The sequence below is a fragment of the Scyliorhinus torazame genome, unplaced genomic scaffold (assembly GCF_047496885.1).
Source record: "Scyliorhinus torazame isolate Kashiwa2021f unplaced genomic scaffold, sScyTor2.1 scaffold_554, whole genome shotgun sequence".
NCBI lineage: Eukaryota > Metazoa > Chordata > Chondrichthyes > Carcharhiniformes > Scyliorhinidae > Scyliorhinus > Scyliorhinus torazame.
Window position 1 is genome coordinate 29,699 of NW_027308281.1, and position 27,082 is coordinate 56,780.

At 46.9% G+C, this 27,082-nt stretch overlaps 1 protein-coding gene across 1 annotated transcript in view; it reads left to right on the forward strand.

Annotated features, from left to right (window-relative positions):
- The first annotated feature begins 1,261 nt into the window (after positions 1-1,261).
- Positions 1,262-27,082, forward strand: part of LOC140406484 (solute carrier family 35 member E4-like) — a 33,119-nt gene continuing 7,298 nt past the window's right edge. Inside the window, exon 1 of the mRNA XM_072494509.1 lies at positions 1,262-2,467. Coding sequence (XP_072350610.1) covers positions 1,858-2,467 — 610 coding nt within the window. The 5' untranslated portion in view covers positions 1,262-1,857. The remainder of the gene's footprint in view (positions 2,468-27,082) is intronic.

Consider the following 27,082-nt stretch of genomic DNA (forward strand, 5'->3'; position numbering starts at 1 on the left):
CTGAAGTCTCCCTCAGTGCACCCGAATCAGGTGGGGGGAGGAGAGGGGGGATCGGCATAGAGGAAAATACGTGTACATTGTAACCGGTGCATTTATCCTTACCAAATGTATAGTGATTAAATGTAAAAACTTCAATAAAAACATTTTTTTTTAAAAGAAAAAGAACAATCTTTTATGCAGCGAATAGTTTAGGTTTGGCATGCATTGCCTGATGGTTATCTGAATAGGAAGAACCTATAGGGTTACAGGGAGAAGGCAGGGGAGTAGTACTAGGTGAGTAGATATTTCCGAGGATTGTCACAGAAACAGTGGCCTCTTTCTGTGCTTAACTTAATAATAATCTTTATTGTCACAAGTAGGCTTACATTAACACTGCAATGAAGTTACTGTGAAAAGCTCCTAGTCACCCCCCCCCCCCCCGTTCGGGTACACAGAGGGAGAATTTAGACCGTCCAATCCACCCAACAGCATGTTTTTCGGGACTGGTGGGAGGAAACTGAAGCACCTGGAGGACAGGGAGAACACGCAGACTCTGCACAAACAGTGACCCAAGCAGGGAATCGATCCTGGTGCTGTGAAACAACTGTGCCACCATGCTGCCCAACTTCCTTGAAAGGATATAACGGCCTTGGAGGAGCAGTGTCAAATCACCAGAATTATTTTGCAGTTCAAAGGGTCACCTTATTGACCACAGAACACCTCGTGTAGAAAGAGGCTATTCGGTCCATCGAGTTTGCACGGACCCTCTGAAAGAGCACCACACCTTAAACGCGTGGATTATGTTTCATGCATGAAAGTAGACTCGAGTCAACGTGTGTTTCATTCGGCGTTATTTTTTGTTAAGAATATGAAACCGTCTACAATGTTCTCTTTTGCACAAGAAGGAATGACAATTTAAAAGAAAGCTTGTGATGGAGGTTGCCCAGTGGTAGGTGACAGTAGGGGTGGTCTGACGATGCTATTTGTGAGGAAGTCAATTTAATTACAAGTGTCACGTGAAGTGGATAGTGTCTGCAGTGTAACTATTGAAGAGCGGCGTGTGTGTGAATTGCTACAAGGACCTCACCGCCATACATTTAAACACGGTGCCTGATGATCGTCACCGCAAAACAATTTTCAAACAAACTCGTCTGTGCTGTTATATCCGCAGTTGTTTTGTAAAAAATTAAGAAAACGCGACGGCCCGCTTGTTTGGCACCGAGGTCTGAGGTTGTTTTTGTAGGTTTTGGGGGTGGGGGGGGCGGGCTCGCTTTCACCCCGAAGACTAAATTTGGAAAGCTGACGCGCTGGATTGTGATCTTGCGGAGGATCTGCCATCGCCCCGCTTCCCAATTGGAGCAGCCGGGGCGGCAGGTGGTGGTGTTGGGGCGGCAGCAGAGAGGAGCCGGAGCCGGGGCGGGGGCGGGTGGTGTTGTTGAGAGGAGCCGCGGGGGGGCTGTTTTCCAGAAGGACATCAACCAGGCGGGCGGGGGTGATTCATCGGCATCTGGTGACGGCAAAGGCGTGGTGACTCCAGAAATCGCTGTCCGCCCGCGTTTGTGTTGAATTTAATCTCCCCCTCCGATAAGCAATAACCTTCTTTCTTGTTTTCTTCAACAACAAAATATATATATGCAAGAATCGAAACGTGAACAGAACCTTTTTATGTTCAATGGGCTGTAGTAATTCACCAGAAAAGGGATCTGAAAGCTGCCGCGATGTTCAGGACTGCTTCTCCCGGCAGAACAGCGAGGTTCTGCGTCTGAGCTCAGCCCCGAGCAGCGGCGGCCGGGAGCAGAGCTCCGAGTCCCGGGAGGACACAGCCGGGGAGCAGCATAATCTCAAGACTTTATCTTTTCAGTCCGAGATGGAGTTACCATGACAACTACTGATGTATTCCCGGAGTTTCCTCCGCCAATACCCGATAAAGCGGCGGCGGCGGCAGCGGGGGGGACGCCGAAGAAGAGGCGGATGCTGCACACACTGGCCGCGGTCACCGTGCTGCTGGCCACCGGCACCACCATCACCAGCCTCAACAAATGCATCTTCGCCGTCTACAATTTCCGCTACCCGCTCCTGCTATCGGCGCTCCACATGCTGACGGCCATCGTGGTCGACTATGCTCTGATCCGGCTGGGCTTCGTCAACCTGAAGCTGAAGGAAGTCACCGGGCTCCCCACCGCTGCCAAGCTCAAGGTGTTCCTGCTGAGCCTGACCTTCTGCGCCACCATCGGCTTTGGCAACATGGGGCTCAACTGCGTGCAGCTCTCCTTCGCGCAAGTGATCTCCACCACCACCCCCCTCTTCACCATCGCCATATCGAAGCTTTTTTTGGGCAAGCGCCACCACATCCTCAAGTACACTGCCATGATGCCTATCTGCCTGGGAGCTTCATTCAGTCTCATGGGCGAGGTGCAGTTTGATCACAAAGGATGCCTCTACATTTTCGCTGCCACCATGTTGAGAGGAGTGAAGTCCATCCAACAAAGTGAGTTGGTTTGTTCTGTGATTTTACTGACTGTACCATGGACAGGTGAAAAGGGATGGCTAGGTGGGCGGGTTACCATTAAGACAGGCAAGAAGAGTCTTTTGTAATGGAACAAGATTGTTGCCTCAAGCCTGTCTTATGAAAAATGATGTTAAGATGTCTCTTGAGGGAAAGTGAGAGATTATGCTCCTGTCCCATCGCCCAGAAGTAACAATTTTCTTAATCTCCACCAGAAAATTAATATATAGATAAATGGCTCAGTCAGTAATAGTTGTCAGTAATAGATAACTAACACTGTGGTGCTCAGATGACTGCAAGGGCAAATCTAATTGTGACACCATGATTGATGAATAATAGTTACCTGATTCACAGCTGCGAATGATGTAAGGACATAAGTCATGGGTGAAATAAGGGCACTCGGCTGTGAAGCTCCACCCTTAAGCACTCTTACCTTGTTAACCAGGTACCCATTTGTGTTTTGAATGTGCCTCAAGTCTGCATCTCTACATATCGATCTAGAAAATTCTTCCGTGCATTTCATGGCATCATTTTTAAAATATTAGCTTCATTCAAATGAAAATAATTGAGTGTGAACATATGATTATTGGGGTGTGGAGGGGAGGAAGGTGGGTGGGTGAGGAGGAGGGGGAAGCTTGCGGTTGGAATTGATCCTGTTCCATTTGGGCCAAGGTCTGAACTTTGGAATTTCCAAAACAGATTACTAAATTTAAAGCAATTGTAGGAACTGTGACTGTTTCTCCACTCTTGTAGCGTAGCGATGCCAAGCAATATTAACTATAACAAAAGAAGTTTGGAACAGGAAGGGCAGATAAAGGGGAGCCAGTGATTGTGCTGTGTTTGGACTTTCATTACTACACAAAATTTTGGGGGTAATATATTAGCATGGATAGCGGATTGGTTAATGAACAGAAAGTAGGAAAAGACAGATCATTTTTAGCAAGTTGTAACTAGCGGGGCATTGAGACTTAGGCCTCAGTTATTTATAGCCTATATCAATGATTTAAATGAAGGGACCGACTATAATGTATCCAAGTTTGTTGACAATACAAAGTTACCTGTGAGGACGATGCAAAATGCCTGCAAAGAGATATAGATGTTTAAATGAGTGGACAAGAACATGGCAGGTGGAAAATGTGGGGAAGTGTGAAGTTCTCTACTTTGGAAGGAAAAATAGAAAAACCAATATTATTAACTAACTAGTGAGAGACTGGGAAATGTTGATATTCTAAAGGACCTTAGGACAGCACGGTGGCACAGTGGTTAGCACTGCTGCCTCACGGTGCCGAGGTCCCAGGTTCGATCCCGGCCCTGGGTCACTGTCCGTCTGGAGTTTGCACATTCTCTCCGTGTTTGCGTGGGTTTCGCTCCACAACCCAAAGGTGTGCAGGGTAGGTGGATTGGCCGTGATAAAATTGCCCCTTAATTGGAAAAATGAATTGGGTACTCTAAATTTAAAATAAAGATATTCCAAAGGACTTATGTGCCCTCGTACCTTAATCACAGAAAGTTAGCATGCAGTTGCAGCAAGTAATTCAGAAAGCAAATTATACGTTAGTCTTCATTAGAAAAGGATTAAAGCATGAAGGAGTCTGACTGAAACTGCACAGAAAAAGTAAAATACAAGAGGCTATTAATTTGGAATAAAAATAGAAAATGCTGGAAATACTGAGCAGATCAGATAGAATAAAAAATCACTTAACACTTCAGGTCAATAACCTTTCATCAGAACTAGTTGTGCACCAGGGAAGCTTGAGCCTCTGCCACATAGTGCAAGCACTTAACTGAACACAACCCAGAGTAGTTATAGCTGCAATCAGGTTTTGCAAGGATTTGCAGTGGCAAATGGAAAATGTGTTGCCTAGATGGTATAATACTCCAGTTCCTGTAAGGTAAAACATTTTCTAACTACTGTGAACAGTGCCACAAGAAATTCAGTGGTCACTAACAGCAGTTATTGTTTTGAGTACATAGTGAATGGATAATACACAAGACAATACAAATAGATTTCTTTTGGGCAATAAAAATAGAAAGTAACTGATAGGTGAAACATAACATCCTAGCGATTTCCAACGCTGAGTACATGAGATGGAGTCACAATGTTCTATCATTTATGTGCATATGATAGGCTTCCACACCACAACATGTGCTCCTTGGCTACTGCTGCCCATGGAGGCTGAAAAATCACCCATGCTCCACTGGCTGCAACCTGTCTTTTTGAAAGATTATGTCCCCTTTATTGCAACAATAACTTAAAAAAGAAATTCTTGCCTAGTCCAGATCATCTGCCTGGTCTGGAACTCCAAGGTGAGCCCCACAATAGACATTACATCCTCGCAAAATCTGTCTGCAAATGCAGTGTTGGAAATCATCATGCCCTTTGTGCAAGGTAATATGTTGGGCTCAGGCAAAAGTTCCAGATCCACTCCCATCAAAGAAAATGATCGGAAACTCTAGTGACAGAATTTCAGCAGGAGGGTACCAAAGAGGCAGGAACTTTCAGCTCAGAATGTACTCCGACATTCCGTGGCCATCCGCATCAAGAGGGCTTAAATATATTTTAACAGAGCCTCTGCTATTAATAAAACTAGTGTGTTGTGACCAAAACTACACTCACCCCAGGGTGGCACGGTAGCACAGTTGCTAGCACAGTTGCTTCACGCCTCCAGGGTCTCAGGTTCGATTCCCGGCTTAGGTCACTGTCTGTGCGGAGTCTGCACGTTCTCCCCGTGGCTGCGTGGGTTTCCTCCGGGTGCTCCGGTTTCCTCCCACAGTCCAAAGATGTGCAGGGTAAGTGGATTGGCCTTGATAAATTGTCCTTAGTATCCCAAAAAAAAGGTTAGGTGGGGTTTCGGGGATAGGTCTTAATTAGGGGGCTCTTTCCAAGAGCCAGTGCAGACTCGATGGGCCGAATGGCTTCCTTCTGCATTGTAAATTCTATGGGGGGAAAAAAAGTATAGACTGCCACGTCATTAAATGTTAGACAATAAATTCTTGACACATCAATTGCCGATTCTTCAGTTCCCCCTCCATTAGGTGTATGTCATATTTTAAAATTTGAGTTGAACACCAGTATCATTGCTTACAGAACAAAGTCAACAAAAGTTGCACCTTTTTCTTATAACTATCTTGGTTTGCCTTTCATTCTGTTTCCCAAATTTCTGTTTGTCCTTTACTCTTACATCACTTTACCTCATTGGCTCAATTTTCCTAACAGTTTCTGATATTCTTACTCATTCTTTCTCACTCCCTTCTAACTTAGTCCCTATGACCTTACTGTTATTGGGTCGAAGTTGCTTGATAAAACTTGACTACTGCTCTGAGAAGTTATTTTACAAAAAATCTGCAAATGTTACTTGATCTAATTCCATGATATTATAGATCGTAGTTACACTTGGGGGTGTTCCATTGAGGAAGCATCAATGTCCTGAAGGTTGCCATTGACCAAAAACCTAATTTGAACTAGCCAAATAAATACTGGGAATTTTACAATGAGTAACTCTCCTCCTGACTCCCTGGGTACAAGTCAGGGGTGTGATGGAATGCTTTTGACTTGCCTGGATGAATGTAGATCCAACGATCCTGAAGAAACATTTTTAAAAATAAATTTAGTGTGCCCAATTATTTTTTCCAATTCAGGGACAATTTTAGCTTGGCCAATCCACCTACCCTGCACATCTTTTGGGGTTGTGGGGTGAGATCCATGCAGACATGGGGAGAATGTGCAAACTCCACACGGACAGTGACCCAGGATCAAACTTGGGTCCTTGGCACTGTGAGGTAGCAGTGCTAACCAAATACGGAAGACACTTAACATCATCCAGGACCAGGAAACCAGCTTGATCGGTACCCCATCCACCATCTTAAGCATTCATTCTTTCCACCAACAACAAACAGTGGCAGCAGTGTGTTCCATCTACAAGATGTACTGCAGCAACTTGCCAAGGCTCCTTTGGCAGCATCTTCCAAATCTGTGATCTCTAGAACAAAGACGGCAGAAGTATGGAAACATCGGCATCTGATAAGTTCCCCTCCAAGCCACATAGCATACTGATTTGGAACCATATCGCTGTTCCTTCACTGTCACTGGGTCAAAGTCCCAGAACTCCCTTCTTAATAGTGTCCTTGGTGTACCTACAACAAGCTACAGTAGTTCAAGATGATGGCCCACTACCACCTTCCCATGGGCAATAGCAAAAATGCTGGGCTTACAGTGATGCTCATATTCCATGAATGAAATTTAAAACTTCTTTCTTTCTCGAACCTGAATGTCACTTTACCTCAGGACATTGATGAAAGACTGTCCAAATAGTGAATGTGAAATATACAAAGATCAGAAGTGGATGGGCCACGATAATGTTGCTGTAGGGTGCTACAGAATTATGGCCCTGGGCACTGGCACAGAAGGGCCAGTTCCTCTAGGTCAGTGGTTTTCAATCGATGTGCTACGGCCTGCTGCAGAGGGTTCTGGTCAGCCCAGCCTCTGATGTATATGCCCACACATGGAGCTCAGGAAGCCCATGTTTGGGCAGCTCCAGCTTACCTGACAAACCGCTGCAGTCGGTGTTCTGGGCCATTTCCCTCCACGAGCTCCCGCTGATGAGTTTGGAAGGACACATTTGGAATTTGTGTCTAGTTCCTGCCATTTACCAACACTGGGAACACCTCTCCCTTTTGACCCATGCTGGCCTGAGAAAGACAGCTATTGCAAGTTCCTGGTTCTGATAACCATGCAGTGCTTCTTCTGAAAAGCACAAATGTGACAACTTGGGGCATGAATTTAGTCCCCATTTCTAATTTACAGAAAGTATATTACAAGCGAAGGACTACTTAAAAGCAAAGCCGGAATGTAAAGTAGAAACGAGTTTGGTAAAATACTCCAGTGCAAGATTAAATTCGGAATGGGCCCCATCTTTCCAGGGAAGGGAGCAAAAATATATGATTGGGGAAACCCACAGTGCGGCAAGTGGTACTGAGCTGGAACTCACTATCCACAATGCAGCAAGTGGTACTGAGCTGGAACTCACTGCCCACAATGCAGCAAGTGGTACTGAGCTGGAACTCACTGCCCACAATGCAGCAAGTGGTACTGAGCTGGTACTCACTGCCCACAATGCAGCAAGTGGTACTGAGCTGGAACTCACTGCCCACAATGCAGCAAGTGGCACTGAGCTGGTACTCACTGCCCACAATGCAGCAAGTGGTACTGAGCTGGAACTCACTGCCCACAATGCAGCAAGTGGTACTGAGCTGGAACTCACTATCCACAATGCAGCAAGTGGTACTGAGCTGGAACTCACTGCCCACAATGCAGCAAGTGGTACTGAGCTGGTACTCACTGCCCACAATGCAGCAAGTGGTACTGAGCTGGAACTCACTGCCCACAATGCAGCAAGTGGTACTGAGCTGGTACTCACTGCCCACAATGCAGCAAGTGGTACTGAGCTGGAACTCACTGCCCACAATGCAGCAAGTGGTACTGAGCTGGAACTCACTGACCACAATGCAGCAAGTGGTACTGAGCTGGAACTCACTGCCCACAATGCAGCAAGTGGTGCTGAGCTGGAACTCACTGACCACAATGCAGCAAGTGGTACTGAGCTGGTACTCACTGCCCACAATGCAGCAAGTGGTACTGAGCTGGAACTCACTGACCACAATGCAGCAAGTGGTACTGAGCTGGAACTCACTGCCCACAATGCTGCAAGTGGTACTGAGCTGGTACTCACTACCCACAATACAGCAAGTGGTGCTGAGCTGGAACTCACTACCCACAATGCAGCAAGTGGTACTGAACTGGAATATTCACAATTCAGCAAGTGGTACTGAGCTGGAACTAACTGCCCACAATGCAGCAAGGGGCACTGAACTAGAATTCAATATCCACAATGCAGCAAGTGGTACTGAACTAGAACTCAATATCCACAATGCAGCAAGTGGTACTGAGCTGGAACTCACTGCCCACAATGCAGCAAGTGGTACTGAGCTGGTACTCACTACCCACAATGCAGCAAGTGGTACTGAGCTGGAACTCACTGCCCACAATGCAGCAAGTGGTACTGAGCTGGAACTCACTGACCACAATGCAGCAAGTGGTACTGAGCTGGAACTCACTGCCCACAATGCTGCAAGTGGTACTGAGCTGGTACTCACTACCCACAATGCAGCAAGTGGTGCTGAGCTGGAACTCACTACCCACAATGCAGCAAGTGGTACTGAACTGGAATATTCACAATTCAGCAAGTGGTACTGAGCTGGAACTCACTGCCCACAATGCAGCAAATGGTACTGAGCTGGTACACACTACCCACAATGCAGCAAGTGGTGCTGAGCTGGAGCTCACTGCCCACAATGCAGCAAGTGGTACTGAGCTGGAACTAACTGCCCACAATGCTGCAAGGGGCACTGAATTAGAATTCAATATCCACAATGCAGCAAGTGGTACTGAGCTAGAACTCAATATCCACAATGCAGCAAGTGGTACTGAGCTGGAACTCACTACCCACAATGCAGCAAGTGGTACTGAGCTGGAACTCACTGCCCACAATGCAGCAAGTGGTACTGAGCTGGAACTCACTACCCACAATGCAGCAAGTGGTACTGAGCTGGAACTCACTGCCCACAATGCAGCAAGTGGTACTGAGCTGGAACTCTCTATCCACAATGCAGCAAGTGGTACTGAGCTGGAACTCACTGTCCACAATGCAGCAAGTGGTACTGAGCTGGTACTCACTACCCACAATGCAGCAAGTGGTACTGAGCTGGAACTCACTGACCACAATGCAGCAAGTGGTACTGAGCTGGAACTCACTGCCCACAATGCAGCAAGTGGTACTGAGCTGGTATTCACTACCCACAATGCAGCAAGTGGTGCTGAGCTGGAACTCACTACCCACAATGCAGCAAGTGGTACTGAACTGGAATATTCACAATTCAGCAAGTGGTACTGAGCTGGAACTCACTGCCCACAATGCAGCAAGTGGTACTGATCTGGTACTCACTACCCACAATGCAGCAAGTGGTGCTGAGCTGGAACTCATTTCCCACAATGCAGCAAGTGGTACTGAGCTGGAACTCACTACCCACAATGCAGCAAGTGGTACTGAACTGGAATATTCACAATTCAGCAAGTGGTACTGAGCTGGAACTAACTGCCCACAATGCAGCAAGGGGCACTGAACTAGAATTCAATATCCACAATGCAGCAAGTGGTACTGAGCTGGAACTCACTACCTACAATGCAGCAAGTGGTACTGAGCTGGAACTCAATATCCACAATGCAGCAAGTGGTACTGAGCTGGAACTCACTACCCACAATGCAGCAAGTGGTACTGAGCTGGAATATCCACAGTGCTGCAAGTGGTACTCAGCTTGAATTCACTACCCACAATGCAGCAAGTGGCACTGAGCCGGAACTCACTACTCACTACCCACAATGCAGCAAGGGGCACTGAACTAGAACTCAATATCCACAATGCAGCAAATGGAACTGAGCTTGAATTCGTTACCCACAATGCAGCAGGTGGTACTGAGCTGGAACTCACTGCCCACAATGCAGCAAGTGGTACTGAGCTGGAACTTACTGCCCACAATGCAGCAAGTGGTACGGAGCTGGAACTTGCTGTCCACAATGCAGCGAGTGGTATTGAGCTGGAATATCCACACTGCAGAAAGTGGTACTGAGCTGGAACTTGCTGTCCACAATACAGCAAGTGGTACTGAGCTGGAACTTGCTGTCCACAATGCAGCGAGTGGTATTGAGCTGGAACTCACTACCCACAATGCAGCAAGTGGTACTGAGCTGGAACTCACTATTGTTGGTGCCTTTGCTGGCATCAACAGACACAAATGAATACTACAGCTTTTATTATTCAACTGAGACTGCAGCTATGTGTTTATTTAAACAGTTACATGAGTTTCAAAACTGACAGCTTGAACAAAAATATACTACTGGCTTAGAGAGAACTTGGCCACGTTCTCTCGAGGGTGTCTGTCCATTGTGAGCTTTCAAACTCCGGTCTGATCGTAGGAAGATTGATCCCACAGGTTATCGCTACACTATCTCAGAAGCTGTTGCATTTTATAAGGTTTTAGTTAAACACTCCTTTCCCTTCTAGGCATCTTTTGGGCTTGAGAGCGAGAGCCTCATTCTCCCAAGTTCCAAAATAATATGTTATCTGCGAATGTCCAGTTGCAAGTTGTTGCCCCGTGAAAATCATTCTGCTTAAGCTGCTGGTTTTCACACCGACAATGCGTTGGCTTCTTTTACCATCTTGCCTCACAGCACTATGTTGGCAATTTCCCATAATTTCCCCCTTTTTGATGCTCTGAATTGAGCGAAGTGGTTCACAAAAAGCCTTAACCAGTTCTTCCCATTGGACGTCCAAGCCGCGTTACAACTGATCATAACTGCTTGAAGCAACGACATTAATGTGTGTATATATAACTATTCATTGGCATATAATTTTCGCATCAATAGTTTTATGCAAAAAAACTCCATCTCTAATTCCTTTCGCATCTTAACTTTCCAGTGCTTTAATATAATATAAGTTTGATACAAAAATACAAAGCATGGCTATTACTAAACGTGATGAAATTCATTCCCATGGGCACAGCTGTATATTTGTTCCCCAGTTCAAAATTTAAGGCACTTTTTAATACTTCTGGCAATAATTGTATATTTGTCACATTTTTCCCAATAATCTTTAAATTCAGAATTAATTTCCTCTGACATCAGTTCGCTCTTGTTTACATTTATTTTTTAAAATAAATTTAGAGTACCCAATTCATTTTTTCCAATTAAGGGGCCATTTAGCATCGCCAATCCACCTAACCTGCACACCTTTAGGTTGTGGGGGTGAAACCCACGCAAACACGGGGAGAATGACAAACTCCACACGGACAGTGACCCAGGGCTCGGATCGAACGTGGATCGGCGCCATGATGCAGCAGTGCTAACCCACTGCACCGCCGTGCTGCCCCTTTTTGCGTTTATGAATATAATTTTACCAATTCACCTGGGGTGGGATTCTCCATCCCGCCATACCCGATTTCTGATGCGACACACCCTTGATGGCAGCGGGATCCTCTGTCCTGCCAGCCGGCCAATGGGGTATCCCATTGTGGGCACCCCCACGCCATCGTAAAATCCCCGGACACGGGTGCGCTGCCATCGCAATGGAAAATCCCGCCAGCGGAGAATCCCACTCCTCGGGTTTTATGCAAAATGTGAGTTTCTCACCAGGGCATACTCTAGTCCCCCACCAATGTCTTCTCAGTGAGGTGGTAACACAATATTCTTCTTTATCCACATGTGCGACCCTTGTGATTTCTGTTTTTGGGGCTCTCGCTTCCAGGGTACAAGTTATATTCTCATTTACCTTAAATACACACTTGGCTTGATCAGGGGGTATATTGAATATGGACAGATCCCAGGCGGTGGCAGCCATTTCTCGACTACCTAGGGGAACGTTAGAGGGAAGACGGATGACCAGCAGCAGCAACCCGGGGGGGAGGGGGGGCAGTTGAGTATAGGGCAATAGAGTACGAGGTTTTGTTACTTGTATATTATTACTACTATTATTACTATTGTTAAAAAGTTTAAAAATTTCTGTTTTGTTACTGTTATCGTTTCGCTTGTTTTGTAAGCGGGAAAAATGTTGCTCAGGGAAAAAAATTTCAATAAAATATATTTTTTTTTAGAAAAAGAATATGGACAGATCATAATTTTGCTGGCTTGCTGACATTCGTCCAGCATGTTTCCTACTAATGTTTTGTTCCGGTCTACGGCATATCGGGCCTTATCTTTGTGGTTTTTAAAAATTAATTTACAGGATGTGAGCATCGCTGGCTCGGCCAGCATTTATTGCCCAACCCTAGTTGTCCTTTAGAAGGTGGTGATGAGTTGCCTTCTTGAACCGCTGCAGTCTTTCAGGTGTAGGTTCACCCACAGTGCTGTTAGGGAAGGAGTTCCAGAATGTTGGCCCAGCGACAGTGAAGGAACGGCGATATATTTCCGAGTCGGGGTGGTGAATGACTTGGAGGGGAACCTCCAGGTGGTGGGGTTCCCAGGTATCTGCTGCTCTTGTCCTTTTAGATGGTAGTGGTCATGGGTTTGGAAGGTGCTGTCTGAGGAATCTACTCGAGTTACTGCAGTGCATCTTATAGATGGTACATACGGCTGCCACTGTTCATCGGTGGTGGAGGGTTTGAATGTTTGTGGGAGGAGGAGCAATCATGCTGGCTACTTGGTCCTGGATGGTGTCAAACTTCTTGCGTGTTGTTGGGGCTGCACTCATCCAGGCACTCCTGACTCGTGCCTTGTAGTTGGTGGACAGGCTTTGGGGGTCAGGAGGTGAGTTACTCGCCGTACGATTCCTAGCCTTTGACCTGCCTGGTAGCCCATCTACAGATCATGCTGGATGACCACAATATTTTCCACTTCAAAGACCCTCATCCCAGATTCTTCAGGTGAGATGACGGGAAACCCTAATGCCATCCCTATTGCTTCTCCACTAATCCCTTTACATTCTTCATTGAAACAAACTTTAGTTAGCTGTCTTGTTGGCACCCTGTAATTTTCGGGTTTATGTCCCTATTGGTCAAATTTGCAACTGCTCATTGCTAATCCATGAGGGTACTAATCCTTTATTTCCATCTTCCAAATTTTTCCTCAATTGTTCTGTCATCCAATTTGCATAAATACTGCAAAGAATTTGATTCTGATTCTGGTCTGAATCATTAGCTTTCTGTTCTGTTATCTGGTTAATTATTTCTGCATGTCCTTCCAGTATTTTCACAATATCTAATCCTGCTTGATTTGTTTCTTCATTTCCCTCAGTTTCTTGCTTAATGGTTTTGTTTATTTTCCCCAATATACTTTCACTTGTCTTGTTATAGCTCTCAATTTTTCATCCAGATTTTGCAAGTCTAAAGTGTTAACAGTAGTCATTCCTGTACTGTACATGGTTGCAGCATCATTTACCTCACCCCCCTTTCTTCTACACCACTTTTCTTTCCCCATCACTCCCTACTTCTTGGCCGAACGATATTTTAGTCTGTCGGTTATATAATCTCTTGATCTAGGTAGGACACCAATCCGGGAGTCTTATTCTTGCAATATTTAAAACTAGTACGAATTCATGGTGTCCGTTATCATACAGTGTTTTTCTAATATTTCTCAAGACAATACCATTTTCAGGTACTGGTACAGTTCTCACAATCTATAAATTTTTGTTGAAGTTTCCACATCAGATATTGTTTCATGCTTTCACAGTTACCACTTCCTATGTCCCGTATATCGTGGCATAATTTTCATGATTGGTTATCTCTGTTAATGCTATGCTTCCACCAGCCCTGAGAGTCGCCAAACTCATAATCACCAAGTATGATTCCCAGTCCATCTTTTCATACCTATTCTTGAGATCAAGATTTATTTACAGTTTTGATCTTGCGAGCCAATCAACCAAAATTTCTTCTTCACTGGGATCTTATTGGGTTCATCTTCTCCCATATCCCTTTTTCCTCTTTGAACCTGGGGGGTATCCCCTTCGAGATTTTACCTTTCATAGAATCCCTACAGTGCAGAAGGAGGCCATTCGGCCCATCGAGTCTGCACTGATCCTTCGAATGAGCACTCTTTCCCCCATCCACTCCCGCCCTATCCCTGAAACATCATAACCTGACGTGCATATCTTTCAGCGCTTCTACAAGACTGTCACCTAATTGGAGCTGGCAACACATGGGGCTGGTAACGGCCTGAGAGTTGAATAGGTTTAACTACTTTTGTTGTAACCGTCCTGATAGGGAATGCTTCAATCCAATTACTATTTTTGCTAACTGGGTCATTGTATGTGGCATGTCACACTTCATGCCCCTGGTTTGTGTTGCTGTGATTGGGTTCATGGGAATTGATCGCGGAGCGGTGGGACTAGGATGTTCTGACCAAGGGGGAGGGTCAGGTATCTCAACTTCCTCCCAATCACCGTATTCTTCCGAGGCTTTGCCCAGTTCACCCCAATCCGCCTCGCCTTCCTCTGTATTCTTTGATCCGACAACTCTTCATCCTTCCGGATCTGGAATTGCAACCTCAACTTAACTATCTCATGCTGACATCTGTGACCAGTGGTTTGATGTTGAAATGTTTTACTCTTTTGATGCAATGCTTTGACAGCTGCTTGTAAATTAGCACATTTCTTATTCAACCTTTTACTTTCTTTCTGTGCTAAGATTCGTTCACTATCCCCTCACTTATTTTCCTGATCAGCTTTCTCTGTTTCTATTTGGAATTTGCTCATGTGTACCAAATTCGACTGATTCTTTTGCATCTCTGTAAGAAAATCTGATTTTGCAGCATTCAACTCTTGTTTTACATTTTCCAGCTCCGTGTCTTTATAATATGTTTAAAGTTTACTTTAAAACTCTGATCTTGCCAGCATAGGTTTATTATCAAAACATTTCCGTGAAGTGTCCAGTCGCAAGTTGTTGTCCCACAAAAGTCATTCAGCGTCAGCTGTTGTTTCTCATACAAACTAATCTGTTGGCTCTTTTAACCATCATGCCTCTCGACACAATGTTGGCAATTGTCCCATCGCTATCCACAATACAGCAAGTGGTACTGAGCTGGAACTCACTACCTACAATGCAGCAAGTGGTACTGAGCTGGAACTCACTGCCCACAATGCAACAAGTGGTACTGAGCTGGAACTCACTACCCACAATGCAGCAAGTGGTACTGAGCTGGAACTCACTACCCACAATGCAGCAAGTGGTATTGAGCTGGAACTCACTGCCCACAATGCAGCAAATGGTACTGAGCTGGAACTCACTACCCACAATGCAGCAAATGGTACTGAGCTGGAACTCACTGCCCACAATGCAGCAAGTGGCACTGAGCCGGAAGTCACTACCCACAATGCAGCAAGTGGCACTGAGCTGGAAGTCACTACCCACAATGCAGCAAGTGGCACTGAGCCGGAAGTCACTGCCCACAATGCAGCAAGTGGTACTGAGCCAGAACTCTCTGTCCATAATGCAGCAAGTGGCACTGAGCCGGAAGTCACTGCCCACAATGCAGCAAGTGGCACTGAGCTGGAAGTCACTACCCACAATGCAGCAAGTGGCACTGAGCTGGAACTCACTGCCCACAATGCAGCAAGTGGCACTGAGCTGGAAGTCACTGCCCACAATGCAGCAAGTGGTACTGAGCTGGTACTCACTACCCACAATGCAGCAAGTGGTACTGAGCCAGAACTCTCTGTCCATGATGCAGCAAGTGGCACTGAGCTGGAACTCAGTATCTACAATGCAGCAAGTGGCACTGAGCTGGAACTCACTGCCCACAATGCAGCAAGTGGCACTGAGCCGGAAGTCACTGCCCACAATGCAGCAAGTGGCACTGAGCTGGAAGTCACTGCCCACAATGCAGCAAGTGGTACTGAGCTGGTACTCACTACCCACAATGCAGCAAGTGGTACTGAGCCAGAACTCTCTGTCCATGATGCAGCAAGTGGCACTGAGCTGGAACTCAGTATCTACAATGCAGCAAGTGGCACTGAGCTGGAACTCACTGCCCACAATGCAGCAAGTGGCACTGAGCCGGAAGTCACTGCCCACAATGCAGCAAGTGGTACTGAGCTGGAACTCACTGCCCACAATGCAGCAAGTGGCACTGAGCTGGAACTCAGTATCTACAATGCAGCAAGTAGTAATAAGGTGGAAAAAATAGAATGGGTGAGGTACTGTAAAGCAATTATACTTTCGAAATATTTTGGTGAGTACAATTGCAGTACAAAATTGAGATTATAGAAAATCTTTTGCTTGATATGACTGGTGTTCAGAAAAGTTAAAGGCGGGGCAAAATATCGAAATACCTGATCGCTGGCTGTCAGCCGGACTTGAAGTGATGGGTGTCACTGGCTCAGGAACTGTGATTTTTAGAAATAGGTTTTTACTTTTTCTGATGTTCCTTTGCCCTGGTCCAAAAATGTTGGTTGTGATTTTACAGGGCTCCAGGGAATGTGTGGGGAAGGGTGAGGTATAAAATTGAGTGGTTGCATGCCCATCCACATGCTCATTGAGTTGCAGGTGTAGGGTGTATGTTCAGGTTTTTCCTTTTTATGTTTGAACTGTTAACTGCAAATCTGTTATTTTGTTGCTAATGTGATTAATTCTAGTTTATATATTTCCAAGTCAGGGTGGTGAGTGACTTGGAGGGGAACCTCCAAGTGGCGAGGTTCCCAGGTATTTGCTGCTCTTGTCCTTCTAGATGGTAGTGGTCGTGGGTTTGGAAGGTGCTGTCTAAGGAACCTTGGTGAATTACTGCAGTGCATCTTGTAGATGGTACACCGAGCTGCCACTGTTCGTCGGTGGTGGAGGGTTTGAATGTTTGTGGAAGGGGGAGCAATCAAGCGGGCTGCTTTGGCGTGGATGGTGTCAAGTTTCTTGAGTGTTGTTGGGGCTGCATTCACCCAGACAAGTGGAGAGTATTCCATTACACTCCTGATTTGTGCTTTGTAAACGGTGGACAGACTTTCGGGGTCAGGTGACTTATTCGCTGTAGGATTCCTAGCCTTTGACCAGCCCTGATAGCCACAGTATTAATATGGCTAGTCCAGTTCAGTTTCTGATCAATGGTAACCCCCCAGGATGTCAGTTGTGGGGGGATACAGCGATGGTAATGCCACTGAATGTCATGGGGCGATGGTTAGATCCTCTTTTGTAGGAGATGGTCATTGCCTGGCACTTGTGTGGCATGAATGTAACTTGCCACTTCTCAGCCCAAGCCTGGAGATTGTCCAGGTCTTGCTGCATTTGGACATACCTGAGGAGTTTCGAATGGTGCTGAACATTGTGCAATCATCCACAAACATCTCCACTTCTGACCTTATGATGGAAGGGAGGTCATTGAAGCAGATCAAGATGGTTGGGTCTCGGACACTATCCTGAGGAACTCCTGCAATGATGTACTGGAGCTGAGATGATTGACCTCCAACCACCACAACCATCTTCCTTTGTGCCAGATATGACTCCAACCAGGGAGAGTTTTCCACCTGATTCCCATTGACTCTAGTTTAACCAGGACTCCTTGATGCCATGCTTGGTCAAATGCTGCCTTGATGTCAAGGGCTGTCACTCTCCCCTCACCTCTGGCATTCAGCTCTTTTGTCCATGTTTGAACCAAGGCTGCAATGAGGTCAGGAGCTGAGTGATCCTGGTGGAACCCAAACAGAATCTCCAAGATATGCAGCCATCCTACACCAATTGGAAAACAAAAAGACTCACTACCCAACTGGATGATGCTTGATTGTCAGCCAACCTGTTTTTCTTCCCCATTTCAATATTTGGCTGCATGGTGACACAGTGGTTAGCACTGCTGCCTCACAACACCATGGACCTAGGTTCAATTCCAGCCTTGGGTGATTCTGTGTGAAATTTGCACATTCTCCTCATGTCTGCATGGGTTTTCCCTGGTGCTCCGGTTTCCTCCCACAATCCAAAGATTTGCAGGTTTAGATGACATGGTCAAGGGTGGAGAAAGGGGCCATCTGGGATGGGCTAGGTACAGGGTGGAATTAAAGGGGCAGGAATTAAGTGTGGTGGTATGTATTAGGGGTAATACGGTACACCATGATGCCGAGGGGCTATTGGTGGACAGATACTGGGTCCTGATTGGATCTGCTGCCTACTGGGCTCCACCCAGAAAGGCAGGTTATAAGAACCCAGGTTCTCCCAGCAGCCGCATTCTGTAACTGAGCTGCTGGGGAACAAGTCTGCTCAATAAAGCCTCGATTGAGTTCTCTACGTCTTGCCTCGTGTGTTATCGATGGTGCCACATTAAGTGAGGAAGATGACAGACGGTAGAGGGGATTGGAGGCATAAGCCTCTGGTAAGACTGGTAACGTGGAGCGTCCGGGGACTGAATGGGCCGGTTAAAAGGTCACAGATATTCACGCACCTCAGGAGCTTGAAAGCGGGGGTGGTCTTTCTGCAGGAGACGCACCTCCGTGTGAAGGACCAGGTTAGGTTAAGAAAGGGGTGGATCGGGCAGGTTTTTCACTCGGGGTCTGATTCGAAATCGAGAGGAGTGGCGATTTTAATGAGCAAATAGAAAATGGGATTTGTGAGTGCGAAGGAGGTGAGGGATCCAGGAGGGAGATATGTGATTGTGAGTGGGGTATTGCAAGGGGCACCGGTGGTGCTGGTAAATGCCCCAAATTGGGATGATGTGGGTTTTATGAGGGTGTTGCTGGCAGCGATCCCAGATTTGGCCACGCACCAGTTGATCATGGGAGGAGATTTTAACTGTGTCCTAGAGCCTAGGGTGTGTAGGTCAAACCCCAGGTCGATGGGTAGGGTGCGAATGGCAAGGGAGCTGGGTGGGTTTATGGAGAGGATGGGTATGGTGGATCCATGGTGCTTTCAGAACCCAGGGGGAAGGGAGTATTCCTTCTTGTCACACGTCCATAAGATGTATTGGAAGATTGATTACTTTGTAGTGAGTCGGGAGATTTTGGTTGGGGTGGAGGGGGCAGAGTATGCGGGGATAGTTATCTCGGACCATGCACCCAACTGGCTGGAGATTCGGTTTAGATCGGGATGGGCACACAGACACGGGTGGAGGTTTGATTTGGGCTTGTTGGCAGATTGAGGATTTTGTGATAAGGTGCAGGCGGCGATTAAGGAGTATGTGGAGTTGAATCAGAATGGGGAGGTGTCGGCGGCCATTTTTTGGGAAGCATTGGAGGCAGTGGTCCGGGGTGGAAGTTATTTAGTTTAAGGCCCGTGCGGATAGGGAAAGGAGGGTGTAACATGACTGTCTCGTGAGTAAGATCGTGGAGGTGGACAGGGAATATTCGAGGGTGCCCACAGTGGAGGGATTGGCAAGGTAGAAAAGGTTGCAGGGGCAGTTTGACAGGCTGACAACAGGCAGGGCAGTAGGGCAACTGTGTAGGGCAAGGCGGGTGCAATACGAGTATGGGGAGAAGGTGAGCCACATGCTGGCACTCCAGCTGCAGAGGCGGGCTGCGTCCAGGGAAATATTGAAGATACGGACTGGGAGTGGGGTTGTGATGTCAGAGCCGGGGAAGATAAATGAGGTATTTAGGGAGTACTACCAGGGACTTTATGAGGCAGACCCGGGAGGAGAGGAGGGGGACATGGGGCGGCTCCTGGATAAGGTTGAATTTCCCCAGGCGGAGGAAACAAAGAGGCAGGCGTTGGAGGAGCTGCTGGAGCTGAGGGAGGTGCTGGATAGTACCAGGGGTATGAAGTCGGGGAAGGCCCCATGATCGGATGCGTACCCGGCAGAATTTTATAAGGAATTTGCGGCGGACCTGGCACCACATCTGTGGGGGCGTTTAATGAAGCACTGGAGAAGGGGGAGTTGCCGGAGACCATAACGCAGGCAGTAATCACACTAATCCCAAAAAAGGGGAAGGACCCGATGGAATGTGGGTCATATAGACCCATATCACAATTGATCATGGATGTGAAAGTATTGGCTAAGTTGCTGGCAGGGAGGATGGAGGAGTGTGTCCCCGGGGTGGTGGCAGAAGTTCAAACAGGCTTTGTGAAGGGCAGGTAGCTCGTGAGTAATATAATATGGCTGTTGAATGTGGTGATGAATCCATCGGGGCTCTAGTACCGGAGGTGGTGGTGTCCATGGACGCGGAGAAGGCACTTGATCGGGTGGAGTGGCGGTACTTGTTCAAAGTTTTGGTCATGTTTGGGTTTTGGGCCGCGTTTAGTAGCATGCGCACGGTTGCTGTATGTGGCACCAAAGGTAAGGACGAATGATATGAGCTCACAAAGCCTTGACTTACACGGGTACGAGCCAGGGATGCCTGCTGTCACCGCTGCTGTTTGCGCTGGCCATAGAGCCATTGGCAATGGCTCTCAGAGGGTCGACAGAATAGCAGGGGATTATGAGGGGGACAGAAGGAGCTTCGGGTGTGGCTCAGTGCCGGTGACCTCTTGCTGTATGTTTCGAAAGAGTATGGGAAGGATTATGGGCCTGCTGGGGCGATTTGGAGGGTTCTCCGGGTCCAAGCTGAGTGTAGGGAAAAGCGAGATATTCCCGGTGAATGAGCTGGCACAGCGGGCTAATTTAGGGGGGTGCCATTTACGGTAGCGAGGGATAGTTTAGGTATTTGGGGATTCCGGTAGCGAGGGAATGGACGGGGCTCCATAAGTGGAACTTCACGAAGCTGGTGGAGGAGGCCAGGGAGGATCTTAAGAGGTGGAATACACTGCACTTAACGCTGGCGGGGAGGGTCCAAGTGGTGAAAATGAATATTCTGCCGAGGTTCTTGTTTATCTTTCAAGCTCTCACGATGTTTCTACCAAAAGCCTTTTTTTCGGAAAGTGGACACGATAATTTCCGGCCTAGTATGGGTGGGGAAGGTGCCGAGGGTGGGGAGGACCCTGCTACAGAGGCAGCAGGGGGGGTTGGCGTTGCTGAACTTGCTTCATTATTATTGGGCGGCGAATGTGGACAAGGTGCGGCAGTGGAGGGAAGGAGAAGGGGTGGAGTGGGTTAGGATGAAAGCGGAATCTTGTAAGTGGTCTAGTTTGAGGGCTATGGTGATAGCAGCGTTGCCAATGGCTCCGAGTAGGTATTCAAGAAGCCCGGTGGTGCAGTCCACGGTGAAGATATGGAATCAGTTCAGGAGGCATTTTAGGGAGGAAGGGATGTCGGTGCTAATGCCACTGTGCGAGAATCATGGGTTTGAGCCGGGGGGGGTTGGATAGGGAAGATGGAGGGAAGTGGGGCTGGTCAAGGTGATGGATCTGTATTTGGAGGAAGGGTTCACCAGTCAGGAGGAGCTAAGGGAGAGGGTAGAGCTGCCGAGGGGGAGTGAGTTCAGGTATCTACAGGTTAGGGACTTTGCGCGAAAGGTCTGGAGGGGATTCCCTAGGTTGCCGGGATACACACCCTGCTGGAGTGACTGCTGCTTGTGGATGTGGAAGGGGAGGCAAAAATTGGGGATATATATACAAGTGGCTAGGGGAGCAGGGAGGTGAGCGGGTGGTGACGACCAATGAGAAATGGAAAGCGGAGTTGGGAGGGGAGATCAATTGGGGAGTATGGAGTGAGGCATTGCGTAGGGTAAACAGGACCTCCTCTTGTGCAAGGATGAGCCTGATATAGTTTAAGGTGGTGCACAGGGTGCATATGACTCGGGCGAGAATGAGTGGGTTCTTTCCGGGGATGGAAGATGAGTGTGAGTGGTGTGGGCGGGTGCCAGCGAATCACACGCCCATGTTTTGGGGTTGCGAAAAATTGGGAAGATTCTGGGCGGGAGTGTTCACGGTCTTAGCCAGTATAATAATAATAATCACTTATTGTTACCTTTTCCCAAAGGTAGGGGAGTCTAAAACTAGAGGGCATAGGTTTAAGGTGAGAGGGGAGAGATTCAGAAGGGCCCAGAGGGGCAATTTCTTCACTCAGAGGGTAGTGAGTGTCTGGAATGGGCTGCCAGAGGTAGTAGTAGAGGCGGGTACAATTGTGTCTTTCAAAAAGCATTTAGATGGTTACATGGGTAAGATGGGTATAGAGGGTTATGGGCCAAGTGCGGGCAACTGGGACTAGCTTAATGGTAAAAACTGGGCGGCATGGACTGGTTGGGCCGAAGGGCCTGTTTCCATGCTGTAAACTTCTATGATTCTTCTATGATTCTAGTAGGCTTCAATGAAGTTACTGTGAAAAGCCCCTATTCACCACATTCCGGCGCCTGTTCGGGGAGGCCGGTACGGGAATTGAACAAGCCCTGCTGCCTTGTTCTGCATTACAAGCCAGTTATTTAGCCCAGTGTGCTAAACCAGCCCCTAATAGTGGAGGAGCAGGTGGACCCGGACCCTTTGGTGGCGATATTTGGGGTTTCAGAGAAGCTGGAGCTCATGGAGAGGAGGAAGGCTGATTTCTTGGCCTTCGCCTCTGATTGCACGGCGGTGAATTTTGCTGGAGTGGCGGGCGGCATCGCCACCGGGGGTAGCGCTTGATTGGGTGACCTGTACGACTTCCTGCGATTAGAGAAGATAAAGTATGAGTTAAATGAATCTTCAGGGAGGTTTGAGGAAAGGTGGGGAAAGGTGGGGGATGTTTGTGACCATGTTTGAGGATCTGTATGTCGCAGGGGGGGGTGAAAAAGGGGGGAAATCTGTATAGTTGATTGTTGAGAAGTACGTTTCCTGGGTTGTTTATTCACTGTAACCTGTTTTGATACATGTTTGTAATAACATACCTTTTTTATAAAAAAAACAGCAGGTTACGTAGGTTGGCCATGCTAAATTGCCCCTTAATGCCCAAAGATGTGCAGGTTAGGTGGGGTTACAGGGATAGAGCGGCGGAATGGGCCTGGTTGGGACGCTCTTTCAGAGGGTTGGTACAGACTCGATGGGCCAAATGGCCTCCACTGTTGGGATTCTGTGAATTCTACAGATTCTATGGATATGGATTCTATATCTAGTAAAGAGTAATTTTCAAAGAAATTTTTTTTTTTAAAGCAATATTTTTTATAGCCGATCTAGTTGAATTTTACTGTGGAGAGTAGCAGTGTTCATCACACCACTCATTAAGTAGCTGCCTCTCAAAGACAGTTGAATGCTCCTTGTGGTATCTTCTCACTGTCGCTAATGCTTTCACACACGTTTTCACTCGTGAACTTTCAAAGCTGGGCTAAAAGTAAATGCATTTTAATCTCATTCCTGCTTTCAGTCTATTTTAAACGTAAAACTGCTTAATATGTCCCTGGGCCCTCACTCTCTGTAACACTGTTTTATGAACATTAATGTAACAGTTATAATACTGCTTTGTTGTTGGGAGTAGCTTTTATACTGCACCATGAATGCTAAACTACAAAACAAAATATTTACAACACAGCTTACATCAAAGGATATTTAAATATTATACTCGTGCATCCCCTACTTTCACTTTTCATTCTCTCTGTCCTATTTCATTCTTTTAATTCTACTTTGTCCCCAATTAATCTAACATACTTGTGCTTTTCCAAGCTTACCGCACTCCCACCTTAAAAAAAAAACAGTTTTGAGAAGTACATGTCCTCCGTTCTCTCTTGTTGAGATATGGATATGAAAGCAAACATTTTCATTTGTCAAAAACTGGCTTTGAATCAAAAGCCCAGACGTATAAGACTGACATGGTTGTCTTGTATATGGGGAGCAGGACTGGGAATTTACTGAGATACGGCCAGATTAAAAAATCAGACTGGGAATTAAACATTGCAGAGTAAAACATTAGTTGGAAAAGATAAGAGAGGGAAAATGGGAAGATGTTGATGTAGCTGTACTTAATTGGGATACCAGAATAGCAGTAGAAAAAAATGGTTGCTATCAGTAAGATTCAAATAGAATCCATATGGATAGAGATACAAATAAGGAAGGATCAAGCACACTTATCGGTGTAGTCTACAGATCACTTAGCAGTGGAAGGGAGGCGGAGGAAGAAATAAGCAGACAAATTTGGAACTCGAGTAAAATACATAGAATAGTAACTATGACAGGTTTACTATTCTTAGATAAATTCGATATGTCCAGGTAATTATAGATCAGTCTGCTTGATGTCAGTGGTAGAAAAAAATAATGGAATCCCAACTTGGAATATAGTGTTAAATTCTTGTCACCACACTGCCAGAAGGATATGGAGGCTTTGGAGAGCGTACAGAAGAGGTTTGTCAGGATGTTGCCCGGTATGGAGGGCATTAGCTATCTATCCATATGGATTCTATTTTAGTCTTACTTTAGTTTGTTCTCACTGGAATGACAGAGGTTGAAGGGCGACCTGATAGAAGTCTACAAAATTAGGAGGGGCATGGACAGAATGGATAGTCAGAAGCTTTTCCCAGGATGGAAGAGTAAACTACTATGGGGGCATAGGTTTAAGGTGCGAAGGGCAAAGTTTAGAGGAGATGTGCAAGGCAAGGTAGTGGTAGTGGAAGCCTGGAACTCGCTGCCAGAGGAGGTGATGGAAGCAGGTATGATAGTGATGTTTAAGGGGTATCTTGACAAATACATGAATAGGATGGGAATAGAGGGATACGGGCCCCAAAAGTGTAGAAGGTTTTAGGCTAGATTGGCAACATGATCAACGTAGGTTTGGAGGGCCAAAGGGCCGTTCCTGTGCTGTACTTTTCTTTGTTAAATGTGAAATATAACAACAAATAGTCAGCAAGGATTTCAAATGGGAAATTCTTTTAAATATAAATTTAAAGTACCCAATTATTTATTTATGTTTTTCGAATTAAGAGGCAATTTAATGTGGCCAATCCACCTACTTGCACATCTTTGGGTTGTGGGACTGAGACCCACGCAGACGGAGAGAATGTGCAACTCCACATGGACGGTAACAAGGAGCCGCAATCGAACCCTGGCACTGTGAGGCAGCAGTGCTAACTACTGTGCCACTGTGCCGCCTCAAATGGGAAAAGTTTGATTGACCAATCTTATTGAATCTTTTGAGGACCAAACAGAAAGAGTAGCAAATGGTAATGTAGCAGATGTAATTTATCTGGATTTTCAAAAGGCCTTGGATAAGGTACCTCATAATAGACTGATGAATAAGGCTGGAGAATGTAGAGTCAGGGGACAAGTAGCAAGAATGGATTGCTAGCTGGCTTCAAGGCAAGAGTGAGAGTAGAGGATGATTATTCAGAGTGGCGGTGGTGAGAAGAGGTGTGGTAAGGAGACATTTCTTCACCCAAAAGAGTGGTGAGCCTGTGGAATTCATTACCATAGGAAGTAGTTGATGCTACAGCTTTGAATATATTCAAGAGGCGGCTAGATATGGCACTTGGGGAGAATGGGATCAAAGGCTATGGGGAGAAAGCAGGATTAGGCTATTGAGTTGGATGATCAGCCATGATCGTGATGAATGGCGGAGCAGGCTCAAAGGGAAAACGGCCTCGTCCTGCTCCTATCTTCTATGTATGTATCTATGTACAAGGGTCACCGCTGTTTACAATTTACATTAACGATTTGTACCGTGGAAACAAAATCACAGTTTCTAAATTTGCGGATGACATCAAATTGTGGCAGGGGGCGTGGAGTAGTCAATACTGAGGAGGATAGCAGAAAATTACAGGAGGACATTAATAAACTTACAGAATACGCTGATAATTGGTAAATGAAGTAAACATGAGGGGCGGGATTCTCCGAAATGGAGGCAGCGTGTGAACGCCGTAGAGGTTCACGACGGCGCGAAACGGCCCCTATCCCGACTGATTCAGGGCCCGATAATGGGCTAGGAGCGGCGCCGCGTTATTTACGCGCGCCAGGCCTTGGCGCCACGTAAAGGCGACGCCGCATAACTGGCGTCACCCGCGCATGCGCATGGTTGCCGTCCTCTCCGAGTCCGCCCCGCAAGAAGATGTCTGACTGACCTTGCGGGGCTGCGGAAGAAAGGAGGTCCTCCTTCAGACAAGCCGGTCCGACGATCGGTGGGCACCGATCGCAGGCAGCGACCAGGTGTGGACGGCGCCGGGGGGAACCCGCCATTTTGGGTAGGCCGCTTGGCCCATCCGGGCCGGAGAATCGCGGGGGTACTGGTGAATCGCCATTTTGGCTGTCTCGGGCGTTTCACTGGACCGCGCAAAACGCGATTGTTCCGATTTGGATCGCGGGAGGGCGTCGGACTGTCCCCGTGGGAAAATTTGGCGACCCAGGTGATTCTCCCAACCAGCGGTGGGAGTGGAGAATCGCGCCCGAGGTCCTCCACTTGATGGGAAGAATAGGGAGGTCGCTTGTATCGCCTTGCTAACCTTTTGCTGCAATTTTAGTGATTGATGTATTTGTACTCCGAGTTCTCCTTATTCCTCTACCCCACCTAGTCTTGCACATTCCAAGTAACAAGTGACCTCCCTATTCTTCCTATCAAAATCTATTCATAGCGGTAGAGGAACAAGGAGAACTAGGAGTACAAGTACATCAACCACTACAATTTCACAAACCCCCCATCACCGCATCTTCCTACCTCTGCCCCAATTAAATCTGGGGTAGGAAGGCTCATGGGTGGGGGAGGAGGGGGTATCTGATTTTTTTTTAAGTGTATATCTTTATTAGATTTTTCAATTTATTTTAACAATAAGTGCAACAAAGTAACAAAAGAAACCAGAACAAAAGAGTATAGTGAACATAGGACAAGCAAGACAGGATAAATTAAGAACAGGAACGAGGAACCGGCGCCTTTAGTTTGTATAGCGGATCAATTCAACAACTGATTAACAAATTGACTCCATGCCTGATTGAGTGACCCACCATGAGGAAGGAGCACCTGGTGAAAGCCACCCGCTGATCTTTATGCCAACTGCCTTCCCTGTTTTCCCTCAACCCTACCCCGTGACTCTCCTGCCTTCACTCACCTGGGCCTGGGCCGCCCTGCGATCTTGAGCCTCGTCTGGGTACATTACTGGAAACATTCAATCCCTCCCCAGTGTTGCAACCAAGCCTTGAATTAGCTGGCAGCTCTTTGGAGGGGAAGGATTTCCGTCCCCAGGGTACTTGATCCTGGGATAGGCCCACCGTTGCCCAGTTCTGTCCCTGAGAGGCATTTAATACGGTGGGCCTTTCTGAAAAGAGGTGATG